Source organism: Balaenoptera physalus, assembly GCF_965194825.1.
Source record: "Balaenoptera physalus genome assembly, chromosome: 8".
In the NCBI taxonomy this organism is placed as follows: Eukaryota; Metazoa; Chordata; class Mammalia; order Artiodactyla; family Balaenopteridae; genus Balaenoptera; species Balaenoptera physalus.
The window spans coordinates 65,201,217-65,216,892 of NC_138887.1; the positions used below are offsets into that span (position 1 = coordinate 65,201,217).

The 15,676-nt window shown below is 35.2% G+C and overlaps 1 protein-coding gene across 12 annotated transcripts in view; it reads right to left on the reverse strand.

Moving 5' to 3' along the window:
* Positions 1-15,676, reverse strand: part of PPP1R9A (protein phosphatase 1 regulatory subunit 9A) — a 295,634-nt gene that overhangs the window by 87,643 nt on the left and 192,315 nt on the right. For 8 of the 12 annotated variants that reach the window (XM_082471665.1, XM_082471672.1, XM_082471674.1 and 5 more), the window contains exons 6-7: positions 14,515-14,650; positions 9,479-9,544 (exon numbers count right to left, since the gene is read on the reverse strand). In XM_082471665.1, coding sequence (XP_082327791.1) covers positions 9,479-9,544; positions 14,515-14,650 — 202 coding nt within the window. The remainder of the gene's footprint in view (positions 1-9,478; positions 9,545-14,514; positions 14,651-15,676) is intronic. The other 4 variants (XM_082471666.1, XM_082471667.1, XM_082471675.1 and 1 more) reach the window with 1 other exon arrangement.

Genomic DNA, 15,676 nt, shown 5'->3' on the forward strand with positions numbered 1-15,676 from the left:
TTAAAGCAGCCTAAACTGCCTTGAAAAGACTGTAAGTGGAGATCTGGAAGGGGGATCCTTGTTGTGTAGTGGCAAAAAGCTTTGCCACATTATCACCTTCTGTAAGGAAAATGTAGGAAATATCCCTACTGAACTGAGTGAGCCAGGGAAGTAGATTTCCAAACAAAGTGCTGAAGGCGCTGCCTGATTTCTTCCTGCTGCTGCTACTAAAATATGACAGAGATCAATTGAGAGGACTGTTGAACAGAAAGGAACCAAGACTTTATGGTTCTGAAAGTCTTGATTCTAAAATTAAGAAATGGTTTCCAAACAAAGTTCAAATCTAGGATACTGTCATGGTCTAAAAATGAAGCAGCAGCTGTGACCATTAAACTCTTTTGTTAAGAATCTTGAGCTTAGGAAACTCAAATTTTTTATAATAGGTGGTAAGCAAGTCTGTCACCTACCCTGAAGAGAGATACTATCTCTATTTTCCAAGGTTGTTCACTATACAAATGTCATTGAAAAAATAATCTGAAACAAAGGCCATCATGCCTCTGCTCACAAGACATGCAGAGAAGTGAGAGAGCCATGGGGGAATTGTCTCCCAACAATATCCACCCTCATTTCTACATTATCTTGGCAACTGGTGAATTTTTCCATGAGTATGACATTCCCTTGACTACACTGATAAGTGTGACCAAGACTGGCTAGGACCAAAACTGTTCAGTCTGTCTCACAGCATATAATTAAAACTACTATTAAAAGAACTCCAAACAGCAGAATGAGCCCAACTTGCAGTACTGAGATCAACCATACTCCCCAGGCTTCCAGACTCTACTGGCTAAACAAATCCCATAAACCATCAGGGTCTACCTTAGAAATCTAGGTGGCTTTCTCCTTAAGCTTCTTCATTGAGTTTTCCACTTGGTCTAAGGTATTAATCCAGGTATAGCAGGAAGTATCAGTGATTGCACAGACTAGGCATTGGACCACAGGAGGAAATCTAGGGTTCAGGGCAATTCTATCACCCATATCAACCCTGGCCAGTGAGTTGAGGTCAACCTGAATGCCTTCCAGGATAGAGGTGGTGTCATTGATAACATCACCTAAAGTTTGGAACAAATTTTGGACCACCTTATCTAATTAAATGACTCCAAACCTAAGAATAATTGCATATAAATAAAAAGTCAGCTATCCCCCAGGAAAGCAACCCCGATTAACTAAGAACAGCCTCACTTCGGAGGGATCTCTAATGTCATCTGAGGGCTACATGATCTGATAATTACAGTGTTTCTTTTAATACATGAAGGTCTCTTATGACTACCCCTAAGCTTCATGAAAAGTCTCAAGAGTTTGATCAATTGCCACAATTTGTTTCTATAGTTTGCCATCCTAAACTTTAATCTGTAATTTTCCAAGTGACAGACCAACAGGCTGTTGACAGCAGCTCAAAAGTCAGTAAAAATATCACAAGGTTCATCAAGGGGAGTACTGGCCAGAGTTATAAGTATGACCTTGAATTCTGCCCAATGAGCAAAGTGACCATGTTCATTTTTGGGTCTGCATAGCTAGTGTTGAGGTTGGAAAGCCTAGCAGATGGAATTGGACAGCTTGGCTGAACCATTGGTGAAACAAGCCCAGGCATTTAAGGAAACCTCTATGAACCAAAGGCCTCATTGAGCTAGAGGCCTTGTTTCAGGAGGATAGTAGCAGATAGTTCCCCCCAAATAAAAAGCTGCTACTCGTTCATGTAAATCTAAGATGCTGCTGGGCCAGGCTAACAGCTTTCTTGAATCTATCACTTCCATTTGACAAGCAAAGTCTGTTGGGCCCTTCCAACCTTATTGATCAGTGAGGTCAAGTTGACCCACATCAAACTGAGAATATTAGGCCAGAGAGTGACAAGGCCTCCATGGGTCAAGCATTCAGTTTCAGTTTCCATAAGAGCTTAGTAGGAGGTTAATAGCTACCCCATCTCCTCTTTTTTTGGTTGCTGCATCAGGCATGCAGTGTTGTGTTGAGAAATGGCCTGAGTATTCTGGCAGCCATTAAGTGTTTAAATAAACTGCGATTTACCCTTCTCTTCCTGCGATTCTGTATTGTTTCTGCTGGAACACCTGGAATAAAACAGGGAGAGTCATCTACATATCCTACTATCACCACCTGGAATAAAACTGGGAGAGTCATCTACATATCCTATTATCACTTCTCTATATGTGGCAATCCTTGAGTGGGAGAATCTCCACTGTCACCTAATGGCACAAAAAACTACAGGCATATAAGAAATCAATTCCATTGCAGATTTAGCAGTGGACGCATAACAGCTTTACATTGCATCTGCCAAAAGGGTCCCATCCACCCTTTAAAGGCCTCTTCAGTTTTCCTTCTTGCTTTGGACTCTGCCCAAACCACATCAGTTGAATCTGGATATTCTTTCTCACTATGGGATCAGGTGAGATGCTGACTGGTGAGCCAGTATCCACAGAACCATAAAGTTTGAGTGCCTCCCCTCCCAAAGTTTCCCAGTATATTCAAGGGGTTCGTATAGCATTTGATCTCTCTGGAGGACAAAGAGATCTATCTTAGTCTGACCCCTCACCATCTTTCTCCTAAAAGCAGCTGAGGTTAGGGTAGTAAGAGGGGACATCAAGGGGTACGGAGGCAGAGAGAAGCTCTGTGCCTGTAATAAGGTGCTGTAATAATTCATTTTCAATTATTCAATTGATTCAACCATTCAATTTCATGTAATAAGTAATAGTGCATTTTCAGTTTTGAGCAGTGCAGTGGCTAATATGTTTTAACCAAACTTCCAATGTCTGTGGTCCACCTAAAGCACTATGCAGGGTGAGTCATCATTACTGATAGAACCAATTTAGCTTCAGGGAGTTTTTGACTCAGAAGCCTTATCCTTGACTCCTACAACAGGCACTCTGTTATGGAGTCCATCTCAATCTGGAGTCCAGTCATAAGTGTAGTGTGAACATAAGGGATGGGGACATTTTTCAAGTGGTAATGCTGACTGCAAGAACTTATCCAGATTGTTTTGAACAAAATAGTGTCTCATTCTCTGGTGAGTTACTTTTATCAGCATTATAGACCAGTTAGGACCCAAATACTCATCCATGGTTTCCCACAGGAGTTTGTCAATCTGAAAGAAATCTCCCTGACAGGGCTAATCTTCCCTTATAGCAGTCAAGACCCACTGCAAAAAGCTTCACGACATTTTACTGTCTGAGTGAATCTAAAGTTGGCATGATAAACTGCAGGAGGGGTTGAGTCAAAAAGCAGCTCAACTGTTGCTATTTCTCCTTAACTAGCATTATGTTCCTTGTCCCATAATCTCCCCAGTGAACCAGCCAAAGTTTTAAGGATTTACCAGGCTTTTGACTATGACAATGACAAATTCCTTCTTTCATGCTCAGTGTCAGTATGTATCCCTGTAACTGCTGTCTGAACAAGGTCAAGACCTTCTTCTAACCCAGAATGGGTCTTCATACTAGTTGATTTTTGCATCACGATTTTTGTGTTGGTATCTCAAGCCACAATTTCCAAAGAGTGATAAGAGAGTCAGAGGATTCCTGCACATGCAGGCATGTCAGTAGAGACACCCAGACATGCCTGGTAACCTGCATCTTTCATAACAGGCAGTAAGTATTACTGTCCTTGCTCGAGAGGGAAAGTCCACCTGTATCTTCCAAGACTGTTATCTATACAAACACTTGAACAGATAGTCTAGAACAAAGGGCAGTCAATGCCTCAGAAATGTTAGAGCCTTGGAGAGAATTGTTTCCCTATTTATTTATTTATTTATTTTTTACTTATCAAAGTCTTCTGGTGTTGACATTTTACCCACTCAAATGAAGCACAGAAACCTTATTTCCCTTTACCCCGATGATTATTTAATGGAAAAAATGTCTAGAAAGTCAGCTGATTTTTAAAGTCCCTACAATATTATTCAGTTTACCTTTTCAAAGACTTTCCAACCATTATTCCTTTCTATATACTCAGCTCTGCAGGTAAACTGGTCTTTTTATTTCTTGAGCACACCTAATATTGGCCCAGTTTCTTAGTTACAGAAAACAAACAATAACAACAAACAACTTCTTGCAGATAAAAATTGAAACCATAAATCTCAAATTCATGCTTTTACTTTTGTATGTCCTTTGTTGTGATGATTCTTTTATACTATGGTTATCTGGCCTTTTGACAGATTGCCTGGAAAATGATTTAAATTCTTTACCATATATATTTATTGTTTCCACAGCAAAATAGCAAGCTTCTTGGGAGTATAAACTATATTTTTCTATGACTCAATATTCCTAATTCAATTCCTCTTAATAAATGATAGCTACTTACTAAGACATAAATGCCACTGTCTTTAAATCTCTGATAAATATATTCTATATGAGGAGGGAACCAGTGATCCCTATTTTTCCCACTGAGATCCAGAACTAAACAGTCAACAGACCAAAGCAGACCTCTGTATTCAAATGTCACATTGCAATTTCAAATTGGCAGCCTTCCTTGAGTTTCATTTTATTTGCCAAGGAAACAATGAAGCACTTATTCTGATGCCAGCAGGACTGTGGGAAGAGACTAAGAGATTTGTATTTCCCTAAATCTTTAATCTGCAGAAGAGAACAACTACACTGACCAAGTGGCACATGTTATTATTATCTTAATAATTCTTTAATCATACAATGAATTGAATCTTGGAAAATATGGTGTATTCATATAAAAATTGACTCATATGATTGCAAAAATGCTGATTATCACATAGAACCAGAAGTTACAGCTACAGAATTTATAGTAAACAAAAAAGTAAAACCAACAAAAATATTATTGATGGTATTTCTATGGATTATCTACAGATTAATAATAAATATAATCTCAAACTTATAATTCCCTTTGAGGGAGAATAATTTTACTCCTTTCCTCATTATGGCTATCTGGTGGTTTGTGGAAGCAATTTCTTCTTGAGAAGTGTCTGTAATACCAGGACTCAAAAAGTCTTTACGTCAGTTTTCCTGGCATCTTTAAACTGGACAACTCCAGCTCTGATTGCATCTAACCTTTCCCACAAACTCCCATTACCCTAGGCTATTTACAATGCATATTCTGTTCCAGCAGGTGTGAGGCTGAGTGGAGAAATCTGTAATCTTAAAGAAGTACTATGAGAGTCCCACTTTGAGACACAGAGTCTCAAGTCATTTTATAGGTCCTTGGAGAGCAGGAATCATGTCATATTCACTTTATATCCACATAACTATTAAACATAAGCAATTGGACATGGCAGATTTTAGTTTTCTTCATTAAATATTGAGTTGACACAAAGAGTATTTATGAAATATACAAAAAGTATAATGAATAATGATGTAACCACCACCGGTTAACTAACAACTTAAGAAAAGGAGCAGTATCACTACATTTCAATTATAATCCTCTCTGTGTGCCTCCCTGATTCTATTTTAGTCGCCTGCCCTTCAGAATAATTCTGCTGAATTTTATTATTCTTGTTGTTCTTTAGTTTTACTATATTTTTTTAATGACTAAACAATGTATCATTAATTTTTACATGATTTTAAACTTCATATAAATGGAATCATGTATTCTTCTGTGCCTTTCTCCTTTTAATGGTATGCTCCTGAAATTCCTCTAACTGTTGTGAACTGCAGAAACAACTTCTGTGTATCAGTCCACTGAATGAATATACTACAATATATTTACCCATTCTCTTCTTGATAGAGATGTCAGTTGTATCCAATTCTTTTCTATTACAAGAATGATATTATACATGTTTTACACCTCATGAATTTAAGAATTTTACTAAGGTGTTTAGGAAGAAATATAATTGTTGAGTCAACTTTACTAGAGAATGCCAAATTGTTTTTCAAAGTGAATGGGACTATTTATACTCCTATTGCAGAGAATAAGAGTTCCTTTTACTCCATATCCCCACCAAAACTTAAAATATCCAATTTAAATCAATTTAGTAGGTAGGAAACAGTATTTCATTTTGGTTTTTAACTTTTACATTTTGCTTCCTAATATGTTTGGGCATCTTTTCATGTGTTCGTTGGCCACTGAGATTTCTTCTGCTACGATATGACTATTCAAGCCAATAGCCCATATGCAGTCTTTCCCACTGGCTCATGGAGGACTCTTTAGATAATTCTCTTTCAGTTATTTAGTTTTCAAATATTTTCTTCCAGCTTCTGGTATGTCTTTTTGCTTTCACAAAGGCATTCTTTTGATGAATAGAAGTTCTTAATCTTAATGTCAATTTTCTCAATTGTTTCCTTTATGGATTTCCTTAACATAATGAACCATTTCTTACACTGAAGTCATAAAGATATTCTTGTACACTGTCTTCTAAATTTTATAGTTTTGCTTTTCACATTTGAATAGTTAATCTATCTGGAATGTAGCCCATGGGGCTCTAGCTTTAAGATGGAGTTCTTCAATTAGAATTCCACTTTGGGTGGGCCATGGGCTTTTTCTATTGTAACCCAAAGCAACACCAGTTACAGTATAATCATAATATAGAGAACACTTAGGATAAGTATGACATTATGATAGAGATATGAAAGAAGCCAGACATTAAAAAGTATGTACTTTATGATTCCATTCAAATGACATTCTATGATTGACAAAATTATAGTGTCAGAAAGCAGACTGAATGCTTTTTTGGGGCTGAGAGTGACTGCAAAGTTCTATAAGGGAACTATTTGAGGTAATGAAAATGTTCTGTATCTTTATTGTGGTGGTGGTTATTCATCACACTGTTAACCTAAACACATTTGAAATTGGTGCACTTTATTATATATAAATTATTCTTCATTAATGTTGATTTTAATATGTGAAATATGGATATATAGTAATAAAAATTATCAAATTACACACTTAAGATCTGCACATTTTGTTCTATGTCAATAAAATAATTTTCAAAAACCCCTTTAAAATCCAGAATTCCAAAAATCAATTAAGAGTTTTTACCACCACCCTTACTAGCATCAATATCAGTTTAAAATAAATGGAGCCCTTATCAGACCAGGCAAACCTCCACAGTAAGGCATCTTTAGGATGTCAGTCCTTGGTCAGGTCACCATTTAGTTTTTCCTGCTGATGAAAATGTATTTCTATGATTGAAGGCTATTTCTAAGTTAATACAATGGGCAGGAGAAGATGGTTATCTATGCAGTATTGATCTTGGCATCATTTAGGCCATTTCAACTATTCTGTTTCTACTACATGTTTATTCAGTTATGACTAAAAAGTCATGTCAATGTGAGTCACCAGGTTGCCATTTCTAAGGTCCTAAAGGTTTTCAAGGAACGAAATATGCCTATTTATTTTTTTGGTTTTACATGCAGAAGATTTTGGTGCAGTGTGATAGAGATACGGTCTTCTTGTAAATTCACGGTCTCTCAAAACAATTAAAATGTGGTAGCAAAAGCCCACAGAACGGTGCTAAACCCCAAAGTGCCAAAGACAAGTACAGCTTATTCCTTCAGCCCTTTCCCTATCTTCAATCTCTAGTCTAACTAGGTTTCACATTTCTTTTACCCCTGTATTCTATGCCATTCTTCCTTCACTATTTCAGATTATGTTCCTAACTAAATTTCATTCTCCTCATTTAACTCTACTCTCCACTTTTCATCTTAATATCCTTTGAGTGATTCAAGTCAGTTCAATTTCTTGGCTTCCTCTAATCTGCCCAGTGCTGTGCTCATCCCTGTTTGTATTAAAAATCAACCAGCTATCGAGACCTGTCATTGAAGACATTACAAGCTTATGGGTAAACAATGATAGAGAGCGATGCACAAGGTGCTACTGACTCAATTAAGAAAGGGCCCTCAGCCCAGCTGAGAGAGCCCAGGAAAGCTTTTTGGAGGAGACAGATGAAATCTAAACAGAGCCCTGAAAGGTGAACAGGATTAGTGGGCACAAAAGAGCAACAAAGAGTGTATGGAATGACATTCAAGGTAGAGAAAACAGGAGGAGCAAAGGCATGGGAAACCACAGGATCCTTATAGCCCACTGGAAAGTTAGTCAGTTTCCCAGGCTAATAAGGCCCATCTCTCACTATGCATTTTAGCATTTTAGAGCTTTTTGGTAAAAAATTATATTCAATTTATAAATGTTTTTAAAGTTGGAAAAATGCTGTCATTTGTGTTTGTTTCTGTGACATTTCTGTAACACTGCAAACTCTGCAGTTCATCACTAAATTGTTCTAGCATGGTTTCTAGAAAGTAAAAAGTCTATAATCTCAGAGGAATTTAATGGCTTAGAAGTACTTGATGAAGTGTATCTGATATTTCATAATTGGCTCATGAATTAATATGACAATGTGGTAGTTGGAAAGAAAATAAGAAAACATATTCAAATCACTTGAATTATGATAAACAAAATAAAACTAAAAAAATGAGCTACAAAAAGATGGCATTATTTAGGCAAAGGTTTCTATTCTACTAATTTCCCTTTACATTGCACATCTTCCTGTCTCTGCTCCATGTTATAAATAATAATGTTTCTATACACAAAGAGTATTTCTAGAGAGGACCTTTCAAGTAGAGGAAGATGTCCACCTCCTGGGGATAGTGCATTTATGTGTGTGTATATGTGTGTGTGCACGCACGCATGTGTACACTGCTTAGGTAAGACCAAGAATGGATACAGTCTTTAACTGAATGTCTTCCAAGCACCTTATGATTCTGGGTTTCAATGACAATGACCACTACTATAGATTTGGGGATCACAAACCAAAGGACATAATTAAATTAAATAATTTTAAAGGTCCAGTCAAACTGGAGTCTGTAAACAAGCTGTTTTTCTTGTATTGTACTTCTATTCTTCTGGCTCCTCTAATCACCATAAAGCAATCTCCCTTTTTAATATACCTGACTTTCCATTTCTAAGTTATTCTATCGCTGTTACTGGCAGCTAAAGATAGTGAGAATTAGTTTATGATTTAAAGTGTAAAATCTTTTTACACATTTTAGTATGCCTACCATATAAACTGTGCAAACAAGTACTACTATAAGTTAAATATATACACGTTTAGTTTTTTGAAAAATTAAGAACTTTGTATCAAACGATCCTTTTCTAAAAAGATAATCACTGGATTTAAAGACAACATAAGTCACCGTGTACGTTATATTTTATAAACATCATACAACTCTGTTGTTGGATATCTTTTTCTTCCCTTGAATATAAATCACAAAATATTTAAAATGTTAGGGGTTTAAAACATCCATGGTTAAATATTAGGAAGTGAGTCCAAATTGCAGAAACTGTGCCTAAAATATGTGCTATGTTTCAGAGTTAATTATTTTTCAATTGGTTATCTTCAAACTATTATTCAACATACAAAACACATGGCTCTAGAGAAGCTCTTCCAAGCACAGAGCTAGTTAATAAGACAAATAGAATATTTAACTTCACACATGAAAGCAGGAAGGTACAGATAAGCATTATTTTCCACCAAAAAACAAACCTTAAGGAAATAGTTGTTATTGTTATTGCAGTTGCCAGACACTCCTTGCAATTCAGCCACAGTGTTCTAAAATGGTTGACAACAAAAATTAAAAAAGGCTCTTTCCCCCACTAGAGAGAGCAGCCTAATGAGAGAAAAAACACTGAAGTTCCAGTGCTTGCTGTAACACGAACTTTCAAGAACTAATACCCCTAACGCTTAGTTTCTTAGCCCTATACACACAGCATAAAGCCAGTTCACATTACTAAAAGGCCATCCATAATAACTGCAGTCTCTTGTTCACACGACACCAGCTGCTTCCAGACAGGGACAGCAAACAGCATGAGTCAAGTTTAATGTTATCCCTTTAAAGCTTTTCACATAAAAATTACATTGTTGTAAACCTTTAACACATGCAAACCATAAGCTTCCATTGTATTTCTGTCTCTAATTATTACATATTAACACAAGTAATAAAAATGCATATCCATGTAGGCAGTTGCTCTAAATGGTATTCAGTACTTTAAAAGATTCTAATAAAAAATGCTGTCATGATACAGTTGTTAATAATAATTTCTAGTAATAAAAACAAATTATGAAAGAAAGATTAAATTATATTTTAAGAGAAGGAGCCTCGGTTTCTGGAGTGATGATTAATCTTGCTATGCACTACTACACAAAGCGGCTTTGAAATGCCATCTATACTCTAAGACTTTAAAGTGTAATAAATATTATATTTAAAGAAGCAAGACCAAAATAATCATATAATTTTAAAAGTGTATGTAAAATAATTCATTTTAATGTGAATGACCATTATATACTTTCTAATTAAAAAAAGTGGTACAGTACCAGTTCATACTTCATTTCCAGTCTGAGCCCACAGGGTTTCACACTGCATATTGCTCTTTGATAGAAACAGATGCCCAAAATATACATACATGACCTACGCTACACAAAACATATACCAGAATTACATCATCTCACCATTAAAAGGTAAACATTGATAACTGTGGCGTATGAATGGAAATTAAACTTGTTATTGAAAATAAAATCTAGTTGAAAACTTTACCATACCCCCAGAATTTCGTGGGATAGTGCTGTCTGAGGGGTTTACTGAAATCCTCCATGGTTACCTTTCAGATTGTTTTTAAAAAAAAAAAAAAAAAGAAGGAAAGAAAGAGAAATGAACAATAATTCTATAAATCCAGAAGTACAACCACCCAATCACAGATATACTCAGATCTACGTTTAAAACTTTTCAGTGGTTCAGAGTTATACCTCCCTCTTCTTTACAGGATCCTCCCTTTTATTTTTCAGCCTTTAGGCAGAGCCATTTTAACTTTTTTAAAAAATCATAATGTTTAACAGAGAATGAACAGAAACAGGAATGCAATTCAAACTGAACTGGGTGTTTGCTTATTTTAAACTCTATTCTAGTTTAAATATTTGAAGGAAAAAAAACAGAAAATTCAGACGTTTAAATGAAGTTTGGGTATTATCTATATATTTTAAATTCTACTGGAGTATGATTTATAATTTCTTAAAGCATTAAAACAGATGTATATAAGCACACACAATACATAGTAAGGTATTCTTAATCCTAAATATGGTTCTGATAAGACGCCCACTGAACTTTTACAATTTCAGGATATATTTCTCACATTGCAATGTTTTCCCTGTAGGCAATTCAAGCAAGCAACTCCCCTCTGTCAATGTGACAGGTTCCAAGTTAGAATCAACCTTGGATTATTTGACCAAAACCAGAGCTATCTATTCTTCGGTAGACAAAGCTGATCTAAGTGCTGGCTCTGGAAATTAGTTGGATGAACATGGTTGCTCTGCATTTAATTAGAGGTTTTCCTGGCTGGCCCAGGGAATGTCACAGGGGATATTATCAAATAAAAACGATTCTAACTTTGGAATCATAGGATGATTCTATAAATGATAAGAAAAACAAGAAACCAAGCGATTGATTACACAACTCAGGGTTAGCAAAGATATGTAAATCAATAAATTGTTCAATTACATATAAAATTAAATCAATTATTCAAGGACCATTTACTCACTGGATAACAAATACTGGTTCTTCTCATTTCCAGTATGTCTTTTACTTTTCATTAACACAGAGAGAGAATAAATAAAAAATAAGGACATAACACTCAGATCAATCAATTTAACAATATCTGGTTAAACTGTAACCAGATAGTAAAAAATTAGTAAGAAGTGAATTTAATCAAGTAAATAAATTAACATGTGTACACAAAAGTAGATTTTTACTATTTGCAGGGTTTTCATCTCTCCGATGCACAGAAAATTAATGGTAGGTTTTAGTTGGGCATGCTTTAGTGAGGCAGTGTGTAACACACAAGAAAGGGAAAAAGGTACGTCCAAGAGGAACACGAGAGAGAAACAATAGGAAAGGGTTCCTTGACCTTTTCAATAAAGTGAAGGTTACTTGGAGTAGCATAATAGCAAGCACCTGCTTTCTATTTCTACAACTTACAAACAGAAGAAAAAGTTTAACCTAAAGCTAAACTCTGTTTTTTTGTAAAATAGTTGTATACTTAGCTATTCTTCCCTTTAAGCCCTATCTTCATAGGCTACTTCTGAATTAAGTATTTACCTATAGTAAAATAATTCTGCAAGTTTTCAATCCCCCTATTATTAGAAATATAGAACAAAGAATTACAGAGCCTAAGTATTACAAGAAACTCCATAAGCCAAAACAGGCATCTTCCTTCCAGCATCTCTTGTTCCCCAGTTACTCTGTGTGTGCCTAAAAACAGACAGACCCATCAGTCTACCCCATTCAAAATCAGCAGTGTGTTGCAAAGAGTCCAGGCCTTGGAGTCAGGAAGACCTTGTTCCCATCCTAAATCTGGCAACCACTAGCTATACCACTAGAAAAAGCCTCAATTACTACGTTTTTAGAAAAAAAAAAAAAAAAAAAAAAAGATTCTTCTGCTTGCTGTAAAGATTACATGAAATCATGTAGGAAAGGCACCTGGCCAAGTGCCTGGCACTGAATATTTATTTACCCTCCTTGCCCCTGAGAATATCTGCTCAGGTGACAATCAACTAACTCTGCTTTCCTTATAAAAACAGGCAAACAAACAAAATCCATATGATGTACTCCTAAGTATAAATGTTGAATGATAAATATTCCTTTTGCATTTAGTCAAATTTTTAAATTAGAGAAAATCTTATATTAAAAAAAAGCTTTAGCTGCTTAAGTTGAAAACTTTGGGGGATGAATGTGATCAATTCCTCAAAATAACTGGAGGAAGTATGTAGTAAATGATCTAAAAATTTCAGTTGGGAAGCCTCAATTAAAGAACTATCTTATTTCCCCTCTTTCCTTGTTAGACCTGATGCTTTATTTCACAGGCTCATGGAATATTAGAAACTGGAAGGAATTTAGAGATTTAGTCCAATACCTACCCGTACTTTAAAGCAAAGACACTGAGGTCCACAGAGACTGAAAAATTTGGCTTCCTCACCTTCCACCACTTGATGTCACCCGTACTCCCCTGAACCTCAGATCCAAATTCTTTCTAACAGAGTGAGCAGGTAAAAGCCAAACCTGCCGAGAATGATTCTACAATCCTAATTCAGGCTTGAAGCCAAAGCAAATCAGTGTCTCTGATAAAACACAAAACTGAAAACTAGGGAAGATGAAAGTTCAAATATTTGAGGAAATCACTTTTTTAGTTTCGAAATCCAAGATAACATTTTCATATATAATATCGTAGTATAGTAAAAAAAAGAAAAACCAAACTTGCCATTTAAAGTGAATTCTGAAAGTGAAAAACTAAATCAACTAAATAGAATTCTAAGAAACTAATTCACTCAAGTGAAGAATTTCTAATGTTTACTCTTAGATCAACAGTTAACTGAATCACCATTTTAAAATTTTCTACTACAATAAAGAGAGAATACATCCTCATTATACTACAAACAGATGAAAAATTAAGATACATTTGGGTTAGAACACTCCAGACTAAAAATACATGAAAAATATTTGAATGTCTCTTCATTGATCTTCACTAGGTCCTGGCTAGAAACCAAAAAAAGTTCTGGAAAAAGAATATATTCAGATGAGTAGAGGTTGAACATATGAAGTTACACTATCCTTATTTATATCAGCTGGTATGAAGAAGAGTATTTGTTATACCTGAATATTTACTATGTTTATGAGGTATGAAATACTGCAACTAAATTGTTGATGGATCCTTTGACATGCCAATGTGAAACATATGCATGTTTAAACATGTTTATAATAAAGTATGTTGTCCCATTTTATCAATGTACATTTGGCATTTACATTAGAAATAGACCAGCATCTGTATTATATTACAACACACAAGGGTTCCGTAGAAAAGTTTTCACTTGGGGGTTAGCTTCTATTCATTTGCTTGATCTTCTACAGAGAGCAGGATGCAAAATTATTCCAGTATGCATCTACTCTATGGAATATGTGCTGGTGGAAAAGCTTTGTTCTGCATTATGTTAGCACAAATCATAGTGAGCAGATCCAAAGAACTTTCTCTTCCTGGGGGGGAAAAAAACCTGAAAACACTCAGCAATTTTCAGTACTTTTCTGTGTATGTTTGTGTATGTGTATATGTGCCTTTTCACTCAAAATGTTTACTGATTTTTTTGAAAAAGCGTTACATACTTATTGTAGAAAATTTAGAAAAAATTGAAAAAATATAAAGCAGAGAGAGAAAATCACCTCATTCCAACAAAAAAATAGCTACTATTCACATTTTGGTATTTTTACCCTTTTTTGTTTCAGTGAATTTATCTTAATACTGTGGTAAAAGAGGACTTATTTGATCCAGAAGTCTTCATACTGTAAATATGATACCATTACTTGATTGATAAGCTAATAACAAACACAAGTAATATTTCCTTTCTGTGAGTTGAATGTCAACACATTCTCCTTGAGAAACTGCAAAGACCTGTCATACTGTTATACGGTAAAGAGAGTTTTATCAAGTAGGGATGTAGAAAGAAGAAATGAAGGAAAAAGAACGTTTGCAAATGCAACTTACCTCATCATCATCGGCATCATACTGGGCATAGTGCTGTTCAAGCAGCTCTCTCTGGCGCCTTTCTTGTTCCAGCGTCTGGCTTATCAACTGGGCAACCTCACTCACTTGTCCTGGTTTTTCTCGCCCAATAACAAATCTATACAAAGGTTAAAGAAAACTGATATAGTTAGACTCTCCAGCAAAAAGGAATGCTAAGAAAAGTAACCAAGCTTCATATTTCATCAGGGTACATCAAACCTCAAAAAACTACTACCTATATTTTTTGAAAGGTATGCCTGGGTAGAAGAAGAGGTTAGCTGAGCAATTAAAGTGATTTTTGCAGCCACAGCCCAAAGGAAAAGAAATGGGAAAAGTAAAGGACCATAAAAAATTATTACTTTAGTAGAAGACAAAACAGATGTAATCCATTCTACAGTACTTTACACATTTTTGATGCCCTGCAAAATGAAAGCAAGCTCATAATTTACTGTACCACTGAACTTCAGAATCATTTTCATAATTATGTCCTCTTTATAATGCAAAAACCACTTCAAAAATATTTTGAGGTATGGCATACCCTATGTGAGTAAATAAATAGAGAGGCACTGACTTTTTGCTAAGCAACTGTAACTGTGGAGATAAGAAAAAGAAGGGGAAACAAATGTAGTTTTTGGTTTTGTTTTTAAAATGAAAAACTGAAATAAGGAGAGGTGGCAAATTAGTTCATTTCTTTTGGAGAAAGATGCTATGAGGAAGGATGTGGCCTCAAGAAATAAAGAGTCAAGGGGAAATATCTGTTGATACTAATTCCTATAAGTATAAAGAAAAAAACAGGGAAGACATTTACTTATTGCCAGCTAGTCACTTATGATACACCCTCATTGATATTATGGTTCTTCCTCAACAAATTAATATTCACTTTTTAACATCTTTTCACACTAATATATGGTTCTATTTTTCTAAAAATACAAATAATATGTCTCCATGATATAGTTTCCATATATTATTTAACTTCATTATTTTGGATGTAACTCTTTGTTTAATCTTGCTTCTATGCTTAATTGATGATTTCCTCTGATTATAATATGTTGCTATTTTCAATTACAATTTTAAATGAAATACTTTACCATTCTCTGTACAAATTCATTAAAGGTCAAAATTTTTATACTTGGATGTTAGTAAT